The following is a 24,579-nucleotide window of genomic DNA, read 5'->3' as shown; positions in this document are numbered from 1 at the left end:
ACTATATATTCCCTTTAAATGAACTGGGATGAGCCTATAGTATATAAGATATCAGCAATATTGATGGATTCATGGAAAAAATTGTATCACTTACAAGTAGGAGTTCTTTGCTGCACTCACAATACAGGAGACACGCTCAGCATCCACATAATCGTAGTCAAACTCCTCCGGGTCAGTTTTCGAACCGGATTCAGAGAGGAGAAGACCCAGCCAGTGTCCCATGTCCTCCGAGGACTTCGCCTGTGAAAGGAACACCGAGGATCACTAATTGTGGACAACAAAGACTCCACACTCCCAGATCATCTTCATTAGATGGTGCAATATAACCAGCAATGTCATTATAGTCAGTGTGGACACAGCCAAGGGGAACATGCGCTGGGTTTTAGGATGAAATGATACAATGTAGCAGTGTGATGATCAGGTTCCCATAGGATGGACTGATACAATGTACTGTATAAGTGTGATGACTGGGCTCCCACAGGATAGAATGATATAATGTATAAGTGTGATAATCGGGCTCCATAGGTGCTATCATCATACAATAGATCAATGTGTATCATTCCACCCTATGGAGCCTTGTATAACACCATCCTATGGAACCTAGTCACCACAACGATACAATGTTTCATTCCATCCTTTGGGGCCCAACCATCACACTGCTGATTGTATCATTCACTCCTATGGCAGCCCAATCATCACACTGCTACACTCATAAGACTCCATAGGATGCATTGACACAATGTAGCAGTGTTATAAACTGGCTCCATAAGATGGAATGATACAATGTAGCAGTGTGATGGCTGCACTCCCATAAGATGTCATCAAACAATGTAGCAGTGTGTATCATTCCATCCCATAGGATCCTTATCACGCCGCTACATTGTGTAATAACATCCTACGGAGTCTGGTCATTACACGGCTACATTTTATCGCTCCATCCTATGGGAATGTGATCACCACACTGCTACTCTGTAGCACCCCGTTTTATGGGAGTCTGATCATCACACTACTACATTGTACGATTCCATCCTATGGCAGCCCGATCGTCGCATTGCTACACTGGTGATCAGACTCTCATAGGATGCATTGACACAACATAGCAGTGTGATGGCTGAACTCCCATATGATAAAATTATACAACGTAGCAGTAGGATGATCAGGGTCCCATAGGATGAAATGATACATTGTAGAAGTGTGATTATCAGGCTCCCATAGGATGAAATGATACATTGTAGAAGTGTGATGATCAGGCTCCCAAAGTCGATCTATTGATCAACTTCTGTTCAACTGACTTGTCGGATAAAATTCACTCAAATCAGCACATTGGTGTGCGCAGCCTATAGCATTAGGGTGTGCCCCCTATTGCAGAAACACACATACAGTGAAAAGTACTCGCATATCAAAGCGTGTTTTCCCATTGAAGTCAATGGAAATTAAAATAATTTGTTCCGCATTGACTTCAATGGGATGCCAGAGGCGGGGGAGGGGGCGCCGGAGAGCCTCGGAAATGGCCGAAAAGGCCCAAGGACACTTCGGCTGACCTCGGGAAACCTTGGAAAGACTTCCTACCTGAGATTTGCCGAGGTCAGCTGTGCTGTACTCGGGCCTTTCCGTGCATTTCCGAACAACGCCGATTGGCTCTGCTCAGCTCCAGTGCCCCCCCCCACCTCAGGCCAAAAGCGGTACTGCACACCGCTTTGGCCTGAATCGTGCTCGTTTTGCAAGACAAAACTCGCAAACCGAGTTACGATTTTTAAAAATACAGTGCTCGTATTGCGAAACGCTCCACTATACGTGTATATCAGCAGAGCAGTGGACGGGGTCAGCAGAGCAAAGATTGGTGTCAGTAGGGCAGTGGACGGTGTTAGTATTTTATTTTTATTATTTTTTACAATATTATTTTTTATTACTTTTTTTTTTAAATATCAAGTGTCTAAACAGACCCCTGATGTCTCCCTTTTGAGAGAGAGAAAGAAACGGAGTCCCTTTCACTACAGCCTGCAGTAAACATAGTTTACTATGCTTCCGTTCAGAATGAAGACAATAGCGATCGGTACAGACCACCTACTGTGTTCATTCAGAATAGGAAGGGGCCAGTTAATTAAATACTCACCAGCCCCTTCCCTGCTCCGGAGAGGAGAGAAGCCGGCAGCACTGCAGGGGGGAGACAGGAATCAGGGGGAATCGGCACCGAATGGGGTGATTAGGGTGTGCCCAGGCACGTTTCTCACACCCTGTATGCACGCCTATGGATCAGCAAATCTGTGTATTCTGACAGCGGGGGTGTCTCCTTGCTGTCAAAATACAATAGCTCAGCGGGGAGGATTTCCTCATCTACCTTGAATGTGTGGATGGGAGAATTGGTTCAGTTTTTTTTTTTTTTTGTTCAGCCAGCTACCTGATGGGAAAAAAACTGAACCGTGTATGGCCAGCCTAACCCTTAATAACATCCTTTATTATGGGATAACACGGTACAATACTTTACTATTCTTATGACACTAATCTCCACTGAATTGCTGAAAACCCTTTTTTGGAGTGGATCCCCGGTAGCTTCATTCTGCAGACCCAATATTCATCCCCAGAGATGGTGAATTAATATTTCAGTCCAGCAATGATCAAAGAAGCATATTTGGCAGGGGCATCACAAGCTGCTTTCTCTGTAGCCTCGAGCGAGCGGGGAAGGCATCTGGGAAGCTTTCAGTGCCGTCCAAGTGGGGATAGCGAATCCTCAAACCCTGGCACCGATATTGTATTCTTCAGCTGGATCTGTGAGGTCAACCTTCAGCTGTCTGAAACACATTTTACTCTTTTTTGACTGTTTGTTCTTGTGTTGTTTGAACAGTGACAGTCCTCGCTGCCGCTCATGCCTCCCGCTTCTTTATTTAGATGTCTTGAGTTCCTTTATTCCATTAGACTGGCTTCCTAGAACCACCCAACCAAGCTCTGCTCCTGGACCAGCCCAAATCTGGCTCCTTGGTACCATATATCATGCTGCAGCCTTCTCCTTTTATGCATTTGGTTGTGTTCACAAATGTTCGACCATAGGCGTGCACACAGGGTGTGCTGGGTGTACCTGGGCACAACCTAATCACCCCATGCGTTGCCCATTCCCCCTGATTCCCGTCTTCCTCCTGCAGCGCTGCCAGCTTCCTTCCCCTCCTCTCAGGAGCAGGGAAGGGGCTGGTAAATATTTCATTAACCGGACTTCCTCTTCTGAATGAACACAGTGAGTGATCTGTACTGATCGCTCCTGTCTTCATTCTTGACTGAAGCATTATAAACTATGTTTACTGCCGGCTGCAGAGAAAGGGACTGGGGAATCTCTGTCTTCAGTTTCTTCCGCTGTCTCAAAAGTGAGACATCAGGGGTCTGTTTAGACCCTTGATATTTCACCAAAGCCCCATAACGGGGCTCCTAGAAAAAAATTGTAAAAAATATTATATATGTAATAAAATAATATTGTAAAAAAATAATAAAAAATAAAACATCGTCCACTGCCCTACTGACACCATCCACTGCTCTGCTGATACACATACATGTGCATTTATGCTCTGCGGTGCACACCCTAATGCAATAGGCTGCGCACACCAATGTGTCCAACACAGATCAGCCCCAGCTCTCACCTTGTGATTTACTACAAAGTCCAGTCTGATCCACTGGGGGATGAAGAGACTGAGGAAATGCTTCCTCCTGCCTGCAGCAGACTGACAATATCATCTCAGCCAAGGCAAAATCAGTAAATGGAGCTCAAGGATGTCCATTTAATGGTAAAAGGTGGAGCATTTCTTAAAAAACAAATTCTATCGCTGTATATTGTGACATGTCAGGGATGTATTCAGATTTGTAAAGTTACAAACAGGTCTATTTTAATGGTTTGCCTCTCCAACCTGCCTCTTGTTTTCAATATCCCAGGTTGTGAATCAACAGTAAAGGAAACAGCAAGTGAAAGGATAAAAACACACATACACACACTACATATATATATATATATATATATATATATAAACAGATTGCGTGGAAAGTTTTCAGAGACAGGCTAAGGCAGCATGTGAACCTGATCGGGGTCAAACAAGCATCCTGTTATTCATAATGTCCTTTTTCTCTTTCTCCAGCAGAGGGCAGTCATGTCACGGATGGAAGGGCAGCAGCAAATTTAGTTGGTCAATAAGGCATGTTCCAAGGCAAAATACATCTTGCACTTAACAGATGTAATTAAAACACTTACAATGGTACAAAAGGGAGCAAATAAGAGAAGTTCATTGCTATGGTTTATATTCACTCCAACCCTTTTTACTGCCACTGTCATATGCTATGCATGGGTGGTGACGGGGGTTTTACTCAATCTCCCGGCAGCTGCAGCCACCAGGAGTGTTTTTAGATCTGACAAGCTGGCTGTTGGCTGTCAGATAGAAGTGATTAAGTGGCAGTGCAGCCACCTGATCTCCTCCGCACACCCCCATAATTGCCAGTTCCTACCTTTCCTGCGCGCACACTCCCCCGCCATGTTTCTCAGGCTCTGCACACCCACTGACATCCCCGGCACTGACATGGTGGGTGCTGCCGGGTACAGTAGAGGGGAGGAAGATCAGTGAACGGATGTTCACTGCTCTCCCCTTCCAGCTAATGACCCAGAAGTGATATGTAAAATGTAAATTCTGGGTCCTGGTGTCACTTACCCCAGTATGGCCAGAAAGGAAGCGAATGGTGTGGGATCTGCGCTCAACTCTTTATTGGAGGGTAGGCGAGACATCAGGGGTCTTAAAGACCCCTGATGTCTTATTGAAGAGAACCTGTCACCAGAAAAACATCATGTTAGGGGACTTTTCTGTCCCCTATGTGATGAAAAATAAAGTTTAGTGAAATTTAAAAAAAAAAAAAACAGTGTACAAAATTGAAGTTACACCCATGCACTTAAACTCCACCCCCACATAAATGTGTTACATATCGCCGCCCATCCTGGAATGAGAGCAATACTTAGAGCAGGGGTCTGAAACTGGCGGCCCTCCAGTTGTTGCGAAACTACAAGTCCCATCATGCCTCTACCTGTGGGAGTCATGCCTATAACTGTCAGCCTTGCAATGTCTGATGGGACTTGTAGTTTTTCAACAGCTGGAAGGCCACCAGTTTGAGACCCCTGACTTAGAGGCTATGGAAGTATAGGGTACAGAAGTTTGACGCCATTTCACGGGCGCACCTGATTTTAAACCTTGACACGTTAGATATCCATTTACTCTGCAAAACCTCATCCTTTATATTTTACCATAAAATTGGTAATATATTGTGTTTTGTATTCTCCAAAATTAACTTCAATATTTTTTTAATGAAATTTTGTGTTTTATAAACTGTTGCACTAATATCATGTGACACAAATTTGGAATTACCACTATTTTATTCTGCTTTCAGAAAATATATAACGTTATATAATGTTAATTTTAATATATATATATATATATATATATATATATATATATATATATATATATATATATATATATTATGTTATATAATGTTTGTTTTTTTAATTTAATATATAAAATGATTTTTTTAAATGTGTGTAAAAAAAAAATGCAAAAAAGGGCTCTAGCAACAAAAGGTTTAAAGCTGATAATGACTGATTTGCTGCTTATTCACCACAGGGTACATTTTAAAAGTTGGAGTTTAATCTGCTTATAGTTTGCCTTCCCTGATTCCTCAGTTTTCTCCTTTTCTGTTTCCATTACAGAACTTTCTTTAGACCTAGTGGCATCTTCTCTAGGTCTCTGTGGTGCTTTTTGCAATGCAGACAGATCATGGCAGGTATGAAGGACCTGCAGGGTGACGTACCTGAAAACACCCCAACCCCCGCCCTCAGTACTCTTCTCAAAAGCCTTCAGCTCTGATGCTCCCTATTTTTACATATTAGAAGATGCAGCGCGGGAATTCCCTTTACCTCCAGCATGGCCAGCTCCTCCCCATTATGCAGGATGCGGAAGGAGTATAGGTGGTCGGGCGTTGGTTGCGGAATGATGTCACAGCCCAGCAGGGACACAGGCTGAAGGGCTGCTTTGCTCTTGTTTCTTTCCTGAAAGATGTGGAGCTGCCCATCCTTAATGCAGCAATAGCGTGATTTCCAGTGGCTGTTTATCAGCACATTCAGATAATCTGAAACAACAAAAGAGAAAGAAGTAAAGTATATATCTGGGTGGAAAAAAAAAAAGAACTTGCGTAAATAGCTACATAGTCTGGTTGAAAAAAGACACAAGTCCATCTAGTGCATCCAATAAAGTGTAATACATCTGAGCAATACATTCACATTTCCACATATTGAATCCCTTTAAAAATGTTGCAAGTATAAAAGAATACCTGTTCATCTTCCAGAAATCCCGTGAGCTCCAAACTTCCTGTAGTGAGGTGACAACGCTGCCTCTGCTGAGCTTAAATATCAATCAGTGTTGTCAGCCCTCCCTTGCTGGACTACAGAACACCTACCCCTTATGTTATAAGGGAGGGGAAGGGGAGGTGTTCTGTAGTACAACCGGAGAGAATTGGGCTTGTTGGACAACACTGCTCTGGATTTCAGTGCAACAGAGATGGATTCAGATCCCACAAGGGAACAGACAGGAGAGCTACATGGGAGAGCCCCTGCAGAAAGGTTTTAAGGGAGTGAGAGGCCAATGGTCTATGTAAAAAGGACAGGAAAAGCAGAAACCGGACCCTTGATAGGGCCGAGAGCCTTATGCTGGCCCAGACCATGCTGCAAGCAGGAGAGGATTTGTCGCAAGGAGAAATTCCTGGGGTAGAAGCCCAAAATTTACACCAAGTATAACATAAAACAGACCATGCCTAGACAAATCCCCTGGGGGAGGCAAGTATCACAATGCACTGGCTGATGGTGTCTTCCTTACAACTGACCACAGCATGAGATGAAAATGTATAGCTGGCAACTTGTGATCTGAATAGAAGAGTCTTTATGAATGCAGGTAGAGTACAGAAAGATACAGAGCTTATGCATTTCGGCCTACAGCCTATGTCACTACTAAGGCTGTAGGCTGAAATGTGTAGGCCTCTGTATTTTTCTTTACTCTACCTGCATTAACAAAGACTATTATAATATTCGGAAGATGAGTTGCCGGCAATAAATCTTCATCTCACATCAAGTATGTCTTCCATGTCCGATGACAGACATTGCAGAAAGTAGATTTCCTAGCTTTCAGCATCGTAGGAGTTAGACCCAGGGATGCCCCTGTCCCTCAGAACCTGGACTTCAACAGCCATGCTGTTAAAGCCAGTGACCAAGAAGCAGGATGGCATCGGATTCTTACAACCTGACAGTGTCCAACGAATGTCTTCCAGGAATCTTACTAGGTCAGCATACCACTTCCATCTGGGCCAGTTCAAAGCAATGAGGATCACTGAAAACCTCCACCTCAATCCTGCGGAGTAGACAAGAAAGATGTTTTGAGGGAGATATGCATAGATCAGGGTGTACTGATCCCACGGAACCAACAGAGCATCCACGGCTTCCGCTAGAGCAGGGGTCATCAACCCCCGGGCCACAGCGTCTTTGCAGCCGGGCCGTGGCAGGCGGCATGACATTTTAAGGCACCGGTGGATCAGTGAGGAAAGCGGGTGGGCGAATGAGAGAAGCGGGCTGGCGAGCAGAGATGACATCTCTCTCCGCCCACCTAGCATCACCGCTCTTCCGCCCTCACAACATGAGGAATGTCGGTGGTGCGGCGGGGAGCAGCGAGATGACATCATCTCTCCCTGCCCGCCTAGCATTACCGCTCTTCTGCCCTCACAGCATACAGAATGTCGGAGGTGCGGCGGGGAGCAGAGAGATGACATCATCTCTCACCGCCCGCCCCGCATCTCTGCTCTCCTGCCCTCACTCAAGATTGATCACTCAACCAGTGTCACCAATGCAGTGAAAATCCTCATCTGGTGGCACTGGCAGGTGATGTGGCAAGTGGCATTCCTCATCTGGTAGCACAGGCAGGTGACATTGCAAGTGGAATTCCTCATTTGGTGGCAGGCAGCGTGGCAAGTGGCATTCCTCATCTGGTGGCACAGGCAGGTGACGTGGCAAGTGGCATTCCCCAACTGGTGGCAGGCAAGCATGGCAAATGGCATTCCTCATCTGGTGGCAGGCAGAGCGGCAAGTGGCATTCCTCATCTGGTGGCAGGCGACATGGAAAGTGACACACTCAGGGCTCCAACTGATTCTGCATTATGGTGATTTGAACTATTTCATTTATATTACAATGTAATATAAGAAATAATGTGCTTCATTCATTCTGACACCATACCAACCATGGTGCCGTGATGATTGAAGTACCAACAGCAGAACACCAGCAATTTTCTTTCCTTCAACTGTGGGTTGAAATAAATTGCTCAATTCCACCAACATAGCCAGTGTTGATGGGGGAATCCCTCCCACTATGCTATTGTATTCTGGCAGCAGGAGGTTTCCCAGCTGTCAGAATACAATGATCACTGCTGGCGGCTACATCATTGTCAAAAATGCTCCGCAATGGCAGACTTCATTAATCAGTATTGACATATTCACTTTATAGTAGATCTGTACCTGTCCAGGAGATCCTATCCCCTGAAAATAATATCTCAAAATGTAACGATGAATATACACTATATCTCAATGGGAAACTCCAACCAAACATTGGAATATACAGCTCAGGGGAGCACATTATTCCGCTATGATACATTAGACTCATAGGACTTACTGGAGGTCTCCAGGCTCTTCTCTGGGCTCTCCATGGAGGAGGACTTCTTTCTGCCCAGATTCATGAGGTTGCTGAGTTTGAGGCCAGATGTTCCTTTCTTCTTCACTAAGAGAGACAGAGAGGAATCAGATGAGGAGGTTTGTGTTATTGTCGCTCCTATTATTTCATCTATATTGTATCTTTTGTATCAGATTCAGAAGCACTCCATTACATGGGTGCCAAACTGCACTCCCATTGTGTGTCCACCTACAGCTTCCAAGGAGCAAGGAGGTCCCCATATGTACTTACTACAGATATTGTGCTGCAAAAAGTACATCTGATCTCCTTTTTTAATATTTCCAGGTTAAGCCGGCCATTAATGGATCTTTTTTTTTTTTTTTTTTTTTTGAACAGCCAAATCAAAATAGTTTTTCCCCATCCACATATTCAAGGTGGATGAAGGAATCCTACCTGCAGCACTATTGTATTCTGACAGCGGGACTCCTCCACTGCCAGAATACACCAATCAGCGCCACAACCGACTGCCTGCATGCCCTGAGTGAATGAAAAATATTCAACATACCCTTTCAAGAGAAGTCGATCGTTTGTTCAACTTCTCTCTAGCAGGAATGGACCAGTCCCTGATGAACTGGATGAATTTTTAACCAATCTATAGCCAGCTTTCAGCAAACACCACAAGAACTTCACCATTTTCTTCTTAGAAAGCCTCTTAGGTGCCCCTCTGATTCGGTTTCACTCAACAGTCTGCTTTTCACTGAATTTAAACCATGCCAATTGCAATTCTGATTTTTAAAGAAGCCTCCCTGAGTGGCAACTAAGTACTTTGGTATAGTCAGACTACAATATAAAGTGAAACTAAATCAGAGAGGGGCACTATTGTAGTGATTTTGTAATCTAATAAAAGTAAAGTGTATTTCATGAGGTGTCTGCTCTTATGCAGACCTCTTTAAAGTACAAAGAACTACTGTGCCCGGGCCCATGAGGTTGGGGGCCCAATGCTTACATTTGAAAACACTAATTTTTTTAGCAATGGCAATGTTCAAAGTATAAGTGATGTTGTATATATGTATACATTATAAATGATATATTCATATATTCAGTCTGTTCTACAAAAAAGTAACTTGTTAATTCATTTGAAATGTTGTGTTAGTGCAGGACCCCCTTACATTGTGCTGTCTGTACAAAAATTTAAATAAAGTTTTTTTTAAAGGGTAACCCCACTCTAATGGGAAAAAAATATAGCAAATAAAAAAAAATAATATAGCATATACAATTGTGACACAAGCCACAATTTTAATGTTACTGAAAACTGCCATTTCCTTTTCAATCTGTAGTGCTGTCAGTTTCTGTAAAATTCAATGCAATAAGACAACCCGGAGGTGTTCTGTACACAGATGGCATACAGAACGCCCTCCAGAAATGTCATTTCCTGCTTGTGTGATTGGCTGATTTTCCCAGAAGTCTGCATTAAGATACAAGTCAGATTTTAGGCATCCCCTGCAACAAAAAAAATCATTTTTAGTGAAATGCTACCAAAGAGTTAATTGCGTCTAAAGGGATGCAGACCCTGCCACTTTCCTCATTAGAGCCCTGCAAGTGCAGCAGCTGAAAATGAAAAATTCACTCCTACTCTGATTCAGTCTGCACACAACCAACAGCTATTTCTTCAGAGCAGAAACAGGTAGGAATCTGCAACAAAGTTTGTTCAAATCCTTGCAAAGCTTTATTGGGTCCGATGAGAGGAGATGTATGTGACCTCAATGTTCCTTTTTTCATCAATGGAAGTAGAGTTACTCTTTAGGGCATAATTGTTTCCCATGGAGAAACCTTGAATCCTCATAGCTGGGCTCCATGTTTATCACTGTCCCTGGATGCTCGTGGCTTGGCTGTCTAAGTTCATAATTGCCAGCAGAATGGCCCCTCGGTTCCAACGGTAATCAGTAAATATAAATTAATTAGTGCCCAGTATGAGGTCAGAGCTGTCTTGGTGAGAATACAGCTATGCAGCTTGGAAGGTCTCCGGCTTTTAAATTGCTTCTTCCTGCAACTTCTTTACAATTGACCACAGAGGCCAAACTCACTGCACAAAGAGCCATTGTGGAGCCAAGCTGCGGCATCCTGCGGTGTCCTTCTATAATTATCCCGGCAGAGGAACGGCTACAACCCCTCTGTTCCTGTCTGAGGCCGAGAGAGTCCGCAGCAATCCATACCGGGAATCTGCAATTCACAAAACTTCTTCTCTGCTACTCAGTGCTGCTCTGATCCTGTATGAGTAATTATACACAGTACTACTTCTCTTATCATGTACATTGGGTGTGGTTCTCAATATATGTTCTTATTCTGCATGTATGACGTCTGCACAGTACTACTTCTCTTGTCCTGTATGCTGGGTGTAATTCTCAGTATCTGTTCTTATTCTGTTTATATGGACACTGCACAGTACCACTTCTCTTGTCCTGTATGCTGAGTGTAATTCTTAGTATCCGATATATTGTCAATGACCCCACCACTGGCTACTCCGAATATGACCTCCGAGCCGCCACTCACCTTGTCCTCAAGATATTTTTGTACCACTTCTCTTGTGCGTTATGCTGGGTGTAATTCTCAGTATCTGAATTATTTCATAAGAACACACTAATTTAAGTTTGTTGCAATGAACTAGGAACACCAATGGTTGAGCCAGCTGGGTATTTCCTACAAGACTATCCCATGTTCCATTCTAGTTCCTATTTAGAGACAGGGGGGTATGTTGCATAGCGCAGTATCATAAAACCAAATGCAGCAGTCCCCTCACCCAGCAGCACAAGATGGGAGTTCACAGACTGTTTAGGAGATGCTCATTTACCTTCCTTCACATCTGGAGTCTCGGGGTGCCCGTCTGTGCTGCTCCCACTTTCAGAAGCTGCCGAGTATCTGTCTGTGATTTCTCCCTGTGAACGATCCATAAAACACATGATATAAATTACAAGCAAATCCACACCACATGTACTGCTTTACCACAAGCTACCACTTCACAGCACGCGTCCGTGTATCACAAGGTGCTACGTGTTGCGCATGCACGCTTCGCAATGCACTGCGGTGAGCTGCGGTGCACAAGCATTGCAGGGGTGTAAGAGAGCCATACAAAACCAAATGCACATAACATGTATTGCTGCGTCAGGGGTTGGTGTGAATGAGCCCCAAATTTCCTGCATTCTGGAAAATTTCCGTCACCCTGGCCACAGGCTGTGATGCTATAAAATGCTGATTTGTAATGCCCGTCACTAATACAGTTGTAGCGTCCCATCTTCTTACCAGCTTTGTTGGGGCGTAGGAGAGGTGATGTAGGTGACCTCACTTGCACTGGGTGTGACATCACAACGTTGGTGACATTTACCATAACAGAGGGAATGTGTTTACCTTGGTCTGGGTGTTACGCGGAGTGTCCGGCGCGCTCAGCGAGATCTCAGGGACTGCTTCCGTTTGTAGACCGCCAATATCCTGGATGACCTATAGAGAACAGATAGACAACCTTCATATTCAATGGAGTGTCCCAGCAATCCTGTCTACACCGGGTCTATTGCTTTAAAGTGGACCTGTCAGTAAATTTACAAATTGCATGAATACATTACGGACGTCACAATATACAGGAAAACCATTCTTTTCATCTATTATGTTTAATTTATCCCTGAGCTCTGATTTGGTGACTTTGCCTAGGCTAAGATAATGTCACCGTTCTGCTGCAAGCAGTAAAAAGCATTTCTTCAGTCTCCTCTATCCCAGTGAGCAAACTGCAACATTGTATCTTTGCAGCAAGTCACAAGGTGAGAGGCTGCAGCAGGGGTTGACCTGTGTCAGACATACACTATATTACCAAAAGTATTGGGACACCTGCCTTTACACGCACATGAACTTTATTGGCATCCCAGTCTTAGTCCGCAGGGTTCAATATTGAGTTCGTCCAAGGTTCATAAAGACATGGATGAGTGAGTTTGGGGTGGAGGAACTTGACTGGCCTGCACAGAGTCCTGACCTGAACCTGATAGAACACGTTTGGGAAGAATTAGGGCGGAGACAGCGAGCCAGGCCTTCTCATCCAACGTCAGTGCCTGACCTCACAAATGCGCTTCTGGAAGAATGGTCAAACATTCCCATAGACACACTCCTAAACCTTGTGGACAGCCTGGCACTTCAATCTAGGGAAAACAAGGGTGACCCCGGAGGATGGCTGAACAAATATGGTGCTGTCCTACTGGAGAGGAAAGCAGATGAAGGTGTTGTTAGGGGAACCACTGTGATCTATGTGAAAGGTAAAAAAAATGCATTTTAGATTGTAAGCTCCTTGAGTAGGGCCCTCTAAATCCTGCTGTGTTGAACTGTAAAGTAACTGTACTAGCTTCCTTTACATTGTAAAGCTCTGTAAAACACTGGTGGCACTATATAAATCCTTTATTATAATACCTGTATCTGTACCGGTAAAATAAGTATTATCCTGTATAATAATAATAATAATACTACATTTGATTCAAGGGGCATGGCACAGTTGCTCCTCCCACTGTGCTGATATACTGTATATACAGTATCTCACAAAAGTGAGTACACCCCTCACATTTTTGTAAATATTTTCATGTGACAACACTGAAGAAATGACACTTTTCCACAATGTAAAGTAGTGAGTGTACAGCTTGTATAACAGTGTAAATTTGCTGTCCCCTCAAAATAACTTAACACACAGCCATTAATGTCTAAACCGTTGGAAACAAAAGTCAGTACACCCCTAAGTGAAAATGTCTAAATTGGACCCAAAGTGTCAATATTTTGTGGCCACCATTATTTTCCAGCACTGCCTTAACTCTCTTGGACATGGAGTTCACCAGAGCTTCACAGGTTGCCACTGAAGTCCTCTTCCACTCCTCCATGACGACATCACGGAGCTGGTGGATGTTGGAGACCTTGTGCTCCTCCACCTTCTGTTTGAGGATTCCCCACAGATGCTCAATAGGGTTTAGGTCTGGAGACATGCTTGGCCAGTCCATCACCTTTACCCTCAGCTTCTTTAGCAAGGCAGTGGTTGTCTTGGAATACTGCCTTGCGGCCCAGTCTATGAAGGGAGGGGATCATGCTCGGCTTCAGTATGTCACAGTAAATGTTGGCATTCATGGTTCCCTCAATGAACTGTAGCTCCCCAGTGCCGGCAGCACTTATGCAGCCCCAGACCATGACACTCCCACCACCATGCTTGACTGTAGGCAAGACACACTTGTCTTTGTACTCCTCACTTGGTTGCCACCACACACGCTTGACACCATCTGAACTAAATAAGTTTATCTTGGTCTCATCAGATCACAGGACATGGTTCCAGTAATCCATGTCCATAGTCTGCTTGTCTTCAGCAAACTGTTTGCGGGCTTCCTTGTGCATCATCTTTAGAAGAGGCTTCCTTCTGGGACGACAGTCATGCAGACCAATTTGATGCAGTGTGCGGCGTATGGTCTGAGCACTGACAGGCTGACCCCCCACCCTTTCAACCTCTGCAGCAATGCTGGCAGCACTCATACGTCTATTTCCCAAAGACAACCTCAGCATATGACGCCGAGCACTTCCTTGGTCAACCATGGAGAGACCTGTTCTGAGTGGAAACTGTCCTGTTAAACCGCTGTATGGTCTTGGCCACCATGCTGCAGCTCAGTTTCAGGGTCTTGGCAATCTTCTTATAGCCTAGGCCATGTTGAACTTCCAGTGACCAGTATGAGAGAGTGAGAGCGATAACACCAAATTTAACACACCTGCTCCCCATTCACACCTGAGACCTTGTAACACTAACAAGTCACATGACACCGGGAAAGGAAAATGGCTAATTGAACCCAATTTGGACATTTTCACTTAGGGGTGTACTCACTTTTGTTGGCAGCGGTTTAGACATTAATGGCTGTGTGTTGAGTTATTTTGAGGGGACAGCAAATTTACACTGGTAAACTGTACACTCACTACTTTACATTGTAGCAAAGTGTCATTTCTTCAGTGTTGTCACACAAAAAAAAATAGAATAAAATATTTACAAAAATGTGAGGGGTCTACTCACTTTTGTGAGATAATTGTATATATATCCTTTTTATGCCCCTCCACCATCATTATAAGAGCTGACAAAAGGTGACATTGTATCCATCTGAGCATTTCTCCCACACGTCATTGGAGAGATTGAAGACATTGTTACTTATCCTCTGAGCTCACAATACTCCAGCAAATGTTTTACAATTTCAGAGACGGAGTCCTGTCTGATCATTACCCAACATTTCCACATTTTATTGGGTCCAGAAGGTTTCATGGAATACTGTTGGCCTTTATGTGCGGGGCTTTGAAGCATCAATTGATCGTGTTCCCATGACGGGTGGAGCAGACGTTCAATGTCCACTTGGAGGACAATCTTCAATGACTTTCATTAAAGTGGAACCCCTTCACTCAAAGCCTTTTTTGTTCAGAGGCAATTTGTCTCCTCTCCATGGTACATCAAACAGCCGGGCCCCCGCAGGCAGCCTCACATGAAGAGGGGAACCTGTAACCAAGGGGCACCTACATGGCGGGAGGAACAATGCCGCTTGTCTGGAAGGTGATAAAACACTTCATTAGGAAGAGCAGGCTAAGAATTCCATGGGAAAAAATAAGGATTATTCTTCAGGTCCCTGCAGCTCCTAATAATTTACCACAATGACATCACTACCCTGCAGATACGTTATATTCTAGCACTGCGATATAATAAAATGTAACATATCTGGAGACTTTGTATAAGTAGACACTTAACTGCTCTGCAGATATAAGTTATTATATACAGGCGTGACATTACTGCTCTCCAGATATAAGTCTATCATAGAGGAATGACATCACCGTTCTCCAGATATATCATATATTATACAGGAGTGACATCACTGCTCTCCAGATACAAGTTATATTATACAGGAGTGACATCACTGCACTACAGATATATAGTATTATTATATAGGATTTATATAGCGCAGACAGTTTGTGCAGCGTTTTACAACATTAGGGCAGATAGTACAATTTCAATACAGGAGGAATCAGAGGGCCCTGCTCATTAGAGCTTACAATCTAGGAGGGAGGGTCAAGTGATACAAAAGGGAAATAATTGTGGGGGATGAGCTGATGAAGAAAATAAAAGTACAGTGGTTAGGTGGAGGCAGGATAGGCTTCTCTGAAGAGAAAAGTTTTCAGGGATTGTCTGAAAGTGGATAGATTTGGACATAGTCTGACAGATTGGGGTAGGGAATTCCAGAGGATGGGAGAGGCTCGGGAGAAGTCCTGGAGGTGACTATGGGATGAGGTAACAAGGGAGCTAGAGAGCAGGAGGTCTTGGGAGGAACGAAGGGAACGATTTGGTTGGTATTTTGAGACTAGGCTTTTGATGTAGCTGGGAGAAGAGTTGTGGATGGCTTTGTAACTTATTGTTAGTATTTTTAATTAAATTAGTTGGGCGAGTGGCAGCCAATGGAGGGATTGGCCGAGAGGGGTAGCAGATGCTGAGCGGTTTGTAAGGTGGATGAGTCTGGCAGCAGCTTTCATGATAAACTGAAGGGGGATATCCTATGTAAAGGTAAGCCAATGAGGAGGGGGTTGCAGTAGTCGAGGTGAGAGATAATTGGATGGGAAGGGACATAGTTTGGAGATGTTGCGGAGGTTGAGGCGGCAAGCTTTGGAAAATGATTGGATGTGGGGCCAAAAGGAGAGTTCAGAGTCCAGGATAACACCTAGTACCCTGACATGTGGGGACGGGTGGAAGGTTGGGGTGGAGGAAATATTATGAGCTTGGTTTTGGACAAGTCGAGTCTGAGGAAGTGGTGTGATATCTAGACAGATATGTCTGTTACTAAGTTAGTGATGCGTGATGAGACAGATGGAGTGAGCTGAGGGGTGGAGAGATAGATTTGGGTGTCATCAGCGTAGAAGTTATATTGGAAAGCCATGGGAGGCAATCAGCTGACCCAGCAAAGAGGTGTAGATTGAAAATAGTAGAGGACCAAGAACAGAACCTTGGGGGACACCGACTGAGAAAGGAAGAGGAGAGGAGGAAGTAGAATTGTAAGTGATACTGGAGGTGCAGTGGGATAGGTAGGATGAGAGTCAGCAAAAAGCACATTCATGGAGACCGAGGGAGTAAAGTTTTTTGAAGACTGAAGGGGATCATGAAGTTTATTCTTAATGAGCTGGTCACTCAGTTGGTTGTAGACCAGGCGTTCAAGGAGTGACATTATATTATACAGGAGTGACATCACCACTCTCCAGATACAAGTTATATTATACAGGAGTGACATCACTGCACTACAGATCTATTATACAGGAGTGACATCACCACTCTCCAGATAGAAGATATATTATACAGGCGTGACATCACTGCTCCCCAGATATAACTTATATTACACAGGAGTGACATCCCTGCTCTCCAGATATGAATCATATTATACAGAAGTGACATCACCGCTCTTCAGATATATATATTATACAGAAGTGACATCACCACTCTCCAGATATAGGATATATTATAGAGAAGCGACATCACCTCTCTCTAGATGTAAGTTATATTATACAGGAGTGACATCACCGCTCTCCAGATATAAGTTATTTTATACAGCAGTGACATCCAGATATACAATAAATATACTTGAGGGAGATTGGATGAATGGATTTGATGGTCTCTTCTTACCTTCAGCCATTGCATAGCTTGGTCTTTGCTCTGCATTCCCAGCACTATGACATCAGTATTGGTAGGAGTGATTTTCAGCTTATGCTCCTTCTTGCGCACGTGTTTCTCTTTGTGGGTGACGGTGCAGCCAATCAGGCAGACATCCAGCAGAGGACTGTGCTCCTTGGAGCTCTTATAGCACTGGGCAGAGGAAATATGAAATACATTAATTACACATGCTATAGAAGGAGCATTCAATCATATATGCGTAACCACAGAGAACCATTGAGGTGGTCTCACTATCCCTGTGCCAAGTTCCCTGGTCTGCGCATCTACTGTGACCATTATGAAGGGTTCCCCCCACTTCTGTACTGAAGTCCTGGGTCTGTGCACCCATTGTACTCATTATAGTGGGTTCCCATCATCCCTGCATTGACCTCTAGGGTCTGTACATCTTTTGTGCCCATTATGAAGGGTTCCCACCACCTCTGTACTGAGTTCCTGGGTCTGTACCCCTGCTGTGCCCATTATGAAAGGTTCTCACCACCTCTGTACTGAAGTCCTGGGTCTGTGTACCTACTGTACTCATTATACGGGGTTCCTGCCATCCCTGCATTGACCTCTAGGGTCTATACATCTTTTGTGCCCATTATGAAGGGTCCCTACCACCTCTGTACGGAGATCCTGGGTCTGTACACCTGCTGTGCCCATTATGAAAGGTTCTCACCACCTCTGTACTGAAGTCCTGGGTCTGTGTACCTACTGTACTCATTATACGGGGTTCCTGCCATCCCTGCATTGACCTCTAGGGTCTATACATCTTTTGTGCCCATTATGAAGGGTCCCTACCACCTCTGTACGGAGTTCCTGGGTCTGTACACCTGCTGTGCCCATTATGAAGGGTTCCCACCACCTCTGTACTGAGTCCCTGGGTCTGTACACCTGCTGTGCCCATTAAAGGTTCCCACCACCCTGTATTGAAGTCCTGGGTCAGTACACCTTCTGCGGGTTCCCACATACCTTGCATTGACCTCTAGGGTCTGTACACCTTCTGTGCCCATTACGGTTCCCACCACCGTTGTACTGAAGTCCTGGGTCAGTACACCTTCTGTGGGTTCCCACATACCTTGCATTGACCTCTAGGGTCTGTACACCTTCTGTGCCCATTATGAAGGGTTCCCACCCGCCAGAGCTCTTCAAACGAGTAAAGATTTAACACTCTGCTCACCACACAAGTATTTAATTTATTCTTTTATAGGGGGTACAACTGACCCAAACTAGAACATTGTTCCTGCAAGTCTTCCTCTAGGCCCAGCCCCTGCCCCAAGTTCACTCTGATATCCCCCTCACCAGCAGTCGGTTGTCTTTGATAACACAGAGCTGTTTGGCCCATTGGCCCAACCACTTCTTCCGCCAAAGAAATGCGCAGATCAGAGCATCCTTCATCAGCTCGATGGATGCCTCTGTGGACGGCCATTGGTGTTGATGGGCAGATGACTTTTTCAGATTTTCTTCTTCATCGTATGACTCGTACGAGCTGCTGACAGCGTCTCCATCTTCTGCAAAGAAAATAGAGAAAGTCGTTCATACAATACAAAGACCGCAACGCCGAGTATATGAAATCTGTCCAGACGTCCCTTACTCCCTCACCCTAGCACTAAAATCTCTACATCTGCAGACACCCACAATCTAACACTAACCTATCTAGCCCTGTAAAGAAGAAATCACTATACATACCTTTTTTTGAAGCTGATCCGACCCGATCCCATGCTGAGCTGTTAGAGGTGTGGAGGTGGTGCAGAGGACAAAGCCGACATAACTCTATGGTTGGCATCACTTCCCATTCATTTCACAGCCGTTGAGGGCTGCGTCTTCTGCAGAGCTTCTGCCGCTGGAGAGCGGATCGGCTTTCAAAAAAGGTATTTATAGCGATTTCTTCTTTATAGGGCTAGATAGGTTAGCCCTAGATTTTGGATGTCTGTAGATCAGGCATGCCCAAAGTCCGGCCCACGGGCAAATTGCAGCCCGCACTCTGGTTTGATGTGGCCCCCCTGGTTAATTGGAGATATATGTACTGTATATATATATCTATTATATATAGATATATATATATCTATATAGATATAGATCTATATCTATATAGATCTTTATCTATATAGATATATATATATATATACATATATCTATCTATATCTTTTGTGGCCCCCCCAGGGCCACAAAAGATATACACTGTATTTAATGGTGCTGCCTCGGAGGGAACAGGGAGGGGGGCGGGACGAGCGCCATCAGATTACATACAGGAGAATCTCCTGTTTACTCGGTGGCATCTGTAATAGGAAGTCCCGTCTCCTGGGCTGCCATTGGACGACTGTCCTGTCTATCATAGGAGGCGGGACTTTGTATTAAAGAGGCTTCCGTGTAAACAGGAGTTTCTCCTGAATGTAATCTGTTGGCGCTTGTCCCGCCCCCTCCCTGTCCCCTACGAGGCTGCAGATGGGCATTGATCAGGCTGCATTCATTGCAATGGTGAGGCTGCAGATGGGCACTGATTAGGCTGCATTGATGGGCACTGACCCTTATTTTGCTTCACAGTTCTTTATTTAAAATTTAAGCTTTTTCCTGAAACTTCCCTCTTAAAGTGAAGGTGTGTGTTATACACCGATAAATACGGTATATTCAAATAACACGCCCGAGCTCATCCTTAGTCCTGAGCAGTGCAGGGGGCCACAAAAAAGATATATATATCCAAAAAACACGCCCAAGCTCATCTCTTTACCACACACAGCCACAAATGCAGGAGAATTCTTGTTGGGCAGGGTATTAGTGCTCGGATGAACACACTTAGACCAAATTTTAATGGTTCAAAGAATGTCAGGCAAAATGGTCGGCCCTCGCGCATGTTCACTTCATCAAATCTGGCCCTCTTTGAAAAAAGTTTGGACACCCCTGCTGTAGATGAAGGGATTTTAGTTTTAGGATGGATTTACACATAATCTCTTCTATTACACAATATATTCTGTGATTATTTGGTTTTATTTGTACATATGTAGAAATGTTACATTGTTTTCTGTTTGCTACAAAGAAAATGTTTTGGGTACAGCCAAACTCCAAGCAAACATCTCAATACACAGATGAAATACATCTAAAGAGGCTGGTTTACCTGCCAAATGACGTGTCCATTCAGTTCTGAGATTTGCCCAGCTCTGCCACACAGCACAGCCTTGTCTGGCAGGGTAGGAAACCTGATTTTCACTGCTGCAGTTAACACATAGGGCTTCTCCTGCCATCCCCCTGAAAAGAGATCTGCAGTGGAGCACTTTTCAGAAGTGCTTGGCAGGCAGCGAGGAGGTCATATGTTGCTAAAAAACCAACAAACAAAAACTCCCTTACCAGCCAGCCTACACTTACCAGCCAGCCTACAACAACCCGAATTGTCCTGCCTAACAGTTCACGTTAAAAACAAGGGATATAGTTTGCACATATTTGCAAATACATGCGTAAGCTGCAGAGGCCACGTCATGGTACCCCAGTATTATCTGCAGTCCTAACTGTATACATTTTGAGAGTCTCCTAAATTGGAGCATTATATATATTATATATATCTATAATAAAATAATGGATTAACACCTTCACGCCTAAGCCTTTTTCTGACACTTATTGCTTACAAGTTAAAATCAGTATTTTTTTTGCTAGAAAATGACTTTGAACCCCCAAACATTATATATATATTTTTTAGCATAGACTCTAGAGCAGGGGACTTCAAACTACAGCCCTCCAGTTGTTCAGGAACTACAATTCCCATCACGCCTAGTCATATCTGTAAATGTCAGAGTTTTACAATGCCTCATGGGATGTGTAGTTTCGCAACAGCTGGAGAGCCGTAGTTTGAAGATCCCTGCCCTAGAGAATAAAATGGTGGTCGTTGCAATATTTTATGTCACACTGTATTTACACAGCGGTCTTTCAAATGGAATTTTTTGGGGAAAAAATACACTTTTATGAATTAAAAAAAAAAAAAAAAAATAGTAAAATTAGCACAATTTTTTTGTATAATGGGAAAGATGATGTTACGCCGAGTAAATAGATACCCAACATGTCATGCTTTAAAATTGCTCACACTCATGGAATGGCGACAAACTACGGTACTTAAAAAATGGCAGTTTAAAAATGTTTAACGGTTACCTCTTTAATGTTACAGAGGAGGTGTGGTGCTAGAATTATTGCTCTTGCTCTAACGATCGCAGTGATACCTCACATGTGTGGTTTGAACACTGTTTAAATTTGCGTGTGCGACTTACGTATGCGTTCGCTTCTGCACGCGAGCAGGAGGGATGGGGCGTTTTACTTTTTTTTTCTCACTGTCCCTTTAAAAAAATTTTGATCACTTTTATTGCTGTCACAAGGAATTTAAACATTATTTGGTGACAGTAATAGGCAGTGACAGGTACTCTTTGTGGAGGGAGCAGGGGTCTATGAGACCCCAAATTCCTCCTTTGCACTTAAAAGCATTCAAAACGCCAAAGTTAATCCGTTTTGAATACTGTCATTTTTTTAAAAAAAATCTGGCGCCTTTAAGGCTCCATTTAACCGGAAGTGATGTCATGACATCGCTTCCGGGTTACTAGATCCGAGACCCGATCAAAGCTGATGTCGGCTCTGTTCGGGTGTCCGGCCAGCCGGCGTACATGCTGGCGGTTGCACGGGCCTCCCTGGATAGGTGGCGGGAAAGGGGGGGTCGTCCCTTCCCGCTGTTTGTAATAACAGCCAAGCGGCTGATTAGCTCCATCGGTTGTTATTACAAGAAAGCCGACCGTCGGCTCTAAACAACGGTACCTGGTACAAACACTTGAAGCCAATACTGCATATTTGCGTTAAGTTGGCGTCAAGGTGTTAAGGGCAGGTATGCCTGGAGGGAGCCCACCCCTCCTTAAAAAGGTATAGGGATGCACTGGACACCCAGCAATGGCACGACAGTGAAAGTATCCAGTGCGTCTCCTAAAGCCTGAGTCACACGATGAGAATATCGGATGAATTTTTTTTTTTTTTTGCATGCTAGTCTCATATGGAAAATGAAGGGGTTACTAAACTTATGAAGATTCTCATACGACCGAAAAAACTTCGGAAGTGATGTAATGTGTGGTGTTGTAATGTATTCTAGACATGTGCAATTTGTTTCGTTCCAAATCGAAACTCTGACAATTTTTTTCATGATTCGGAAATTCGAATGTATCCAAATTATGAATAACATTAGTAACAAATGTAAACGAATCCTCCGAAATACTGAAGCAAAATTCTTCCCAAATAACGGATAGAAAGGAAAAAGGATACCGCGCTAATGTCCCAACTATATTAGAAGCAGCCAGCACAGCCAACGACAAAATTGTATAGCAAATATAAAAAGTGAAAGTGAAAAATATCTGTATGGATACAAGATAATCACCTGTATATATAGCAACCAGTGAACTTCAATATACCTTGACAGGTCATAAAACGTATAAACACAGATTTATACTAATAATGAATAAACAGTGAATGAAAATGTAGTGAAAAAAAAATGAATAAATGACCACAAAGTGGAAAAGTCCAAATAAGTCCACATATGTGAAAAAACAGGTATTCAAATGGAATCCAAGAAAAGGGAGGATAAGTCCCAATATCTGCAGCAAAGATCCCACAAAGATCGCGTGTGTAAAAGAGATGGCCACCACCAACTTTGAAGAGGCTTAGCGGAGCGTGTAGACACAATAAGGCATATACCCAATGAGTCAACAAGGCTTGAGGTGTATATACACCAATGTGTTGGAACTGGCACGTCACCAGATCCTGGCCACAATGGTAGATGATCCCTTCGTCAATGGCACGGCTCAATGTATGTACAGTATGTCTGATCGGGACCATCAGCTTCAAATCAAAGGATGGACAGTGTCTTCCCCATACGGTATAACCAAAAAAGAGACAAAAGCTCCACACACTGTAAAACCTTTGGTGTAAAATATATTTATTAAAAAAGCAAGAACACTCACATGTTCATGAACAAAATACGCTTAGAGGAATATTCCAATATCAGTCAAAGTAACACAATGGCATCAGCGGGGCGCCTCCCAGCGCGTTTCGTCTAGACATCATCAAAAGACCTGGTTTCGGCCTCTTGTAGCCCCTATACAGCAGATATGCAGAGAAAAAGAGAGAAGCAGAGATGCACACATCAGTCTGCTGCTTCTTCTTTCACTGTCCAGTCACAGGCTGGGTTGGGGTTTGGGTTTAATATCGCTTTAAATGGTTATTTACAAAACCAACATTTTTTTTTTTTACAAAGTAAAAAAAGGATATAAAAAAACCTCCAGATAAAAAGTCAAGCATAAAATAGACAAAACGGACCCAATAAACTTCCCCTCCAATAGTTTTCTATTGTTGATGTTTTGTGCGGTTTTCCAGTAGCGGTCTGTGGGAGGGGGAGGGCAGAGTGAGGAGTGTGAATGGAGTCTGTGTATCTCTAGGACAGGAAAACGCAGTTTGCGCACAGCGTGGGATGTGATAACGGTATCGGGTGGACGCGGAAAGCATCATAGCTACTTGGAATTACATTGTCTTCCCCATTCCCGTGAACGCCATATCTCCAACAGGTTGGAAAATGGCCTTATCTGGGGTGTGAGATGCGTGCGTTGTGTCAGAATATAGGAATGTAAAAAAAAAATAAAAAGGGGAAAAAAAAAAAAAATAAATAAAAGTCACACTTCCATTAACCTTTCCCACCCCACGCCTAATCTTACCAACCAGCATGGCTGGAATACAGCGGAATACACCAATAAATGTTACTTTTTCCAGGAGCAAGTGGAAAGTGGACCTGTCAGTAACAAGTCTCTATGAATAAATTCCTGACATGTCACAATTCAGAAAAGCTCCACCTTTTCTTATAGGCCATGTTTGAGCTCCAGTCAGTGACCTTGCCTAGGCTGAGATGTCATCAGTCTGCTGCAGGCAGGAGGCAGTCTCCTCTCCTCCAGTGATCAGACTGCAACATTGTAACAAGTCACAGATTGAGAGGCTGCAGCAGGGGCTGATCTGTGTAACACATTTGTGAAAACAGCCAAGAACTGCGAAAGGTACCAAGATTTACATAATCTTCAAGATGGCATGTCAGTCCAGAAAGTAGAGGGTGGCCCTAACTGATGCCTGAACTAAGATGGT

The 24,579-nt window shown here is 43.8% G+C and overlaps 1 protein-coding gene across 5 annotated transcripts in view; it reads right to left on the bottom strand.

Moving 5' to 3' along the window:
- The window catches only part of AFAP1L2 (actin filament associated protein 1 like 2), a 195,598-nt gene that overhangs the window by 28,428 nt on the left and 142,591 nt on the right, over positions 1–24,579 (bottom strand). For all 5 annotated transcript variants that reach the window (XM_073595844.1, XM_073595847.1, XM_073595845.1 and 2 more), the window contains exons 6-12: positions 18,742–18,950; positions 17,413–17,592; positions 12,120–12,209; positions 11,566–11,650; positions 8,721–8,825; positions 5,930–6,141; positions 95–240 (exon numbers count right to left, since the gene is read on the bottom strand). In XM_073595844.1, the coding sequence (XP_073451945.1) occupies positions 95–240; positions 5,930–6,141; positions 8,721–8,825; positions 11,566–11,650; positions 12,120–12,209; positions 17,413–17,592; positions 18,742–18,950 (1,027 nt within the window). The remainder of the gene's footprint in view (positions 1–94; positions 241–5,929; positions 6,142–8,720; positions 8,826–11,565; positions 11,651–12,119; positions 12,210–17,412; positions 17,593–18,741; positions 18,951–24,579) is intronic.

Source organism: Aquarana catesbeiana, linkage group LG08, assembly GCF_042186555.1.
Source record: "Aquarana catesbeiana isolate 2022-GZ linkage group LG08, ASM4218655v1, whole genome shotgun sequence".
Taxonomy (NCBI): domain Eukaryota; kingdom Metazoa; phylum Chordata; class Amphibia; order Anura; family Ranidae; genus Aquarana; species Aquarana catesbeiana.
The sequence above is the reverse complement of the archived record's forward strand: the minus strand, read 5'-3'. Positions and strand labels throughout refer to the sequence as shown.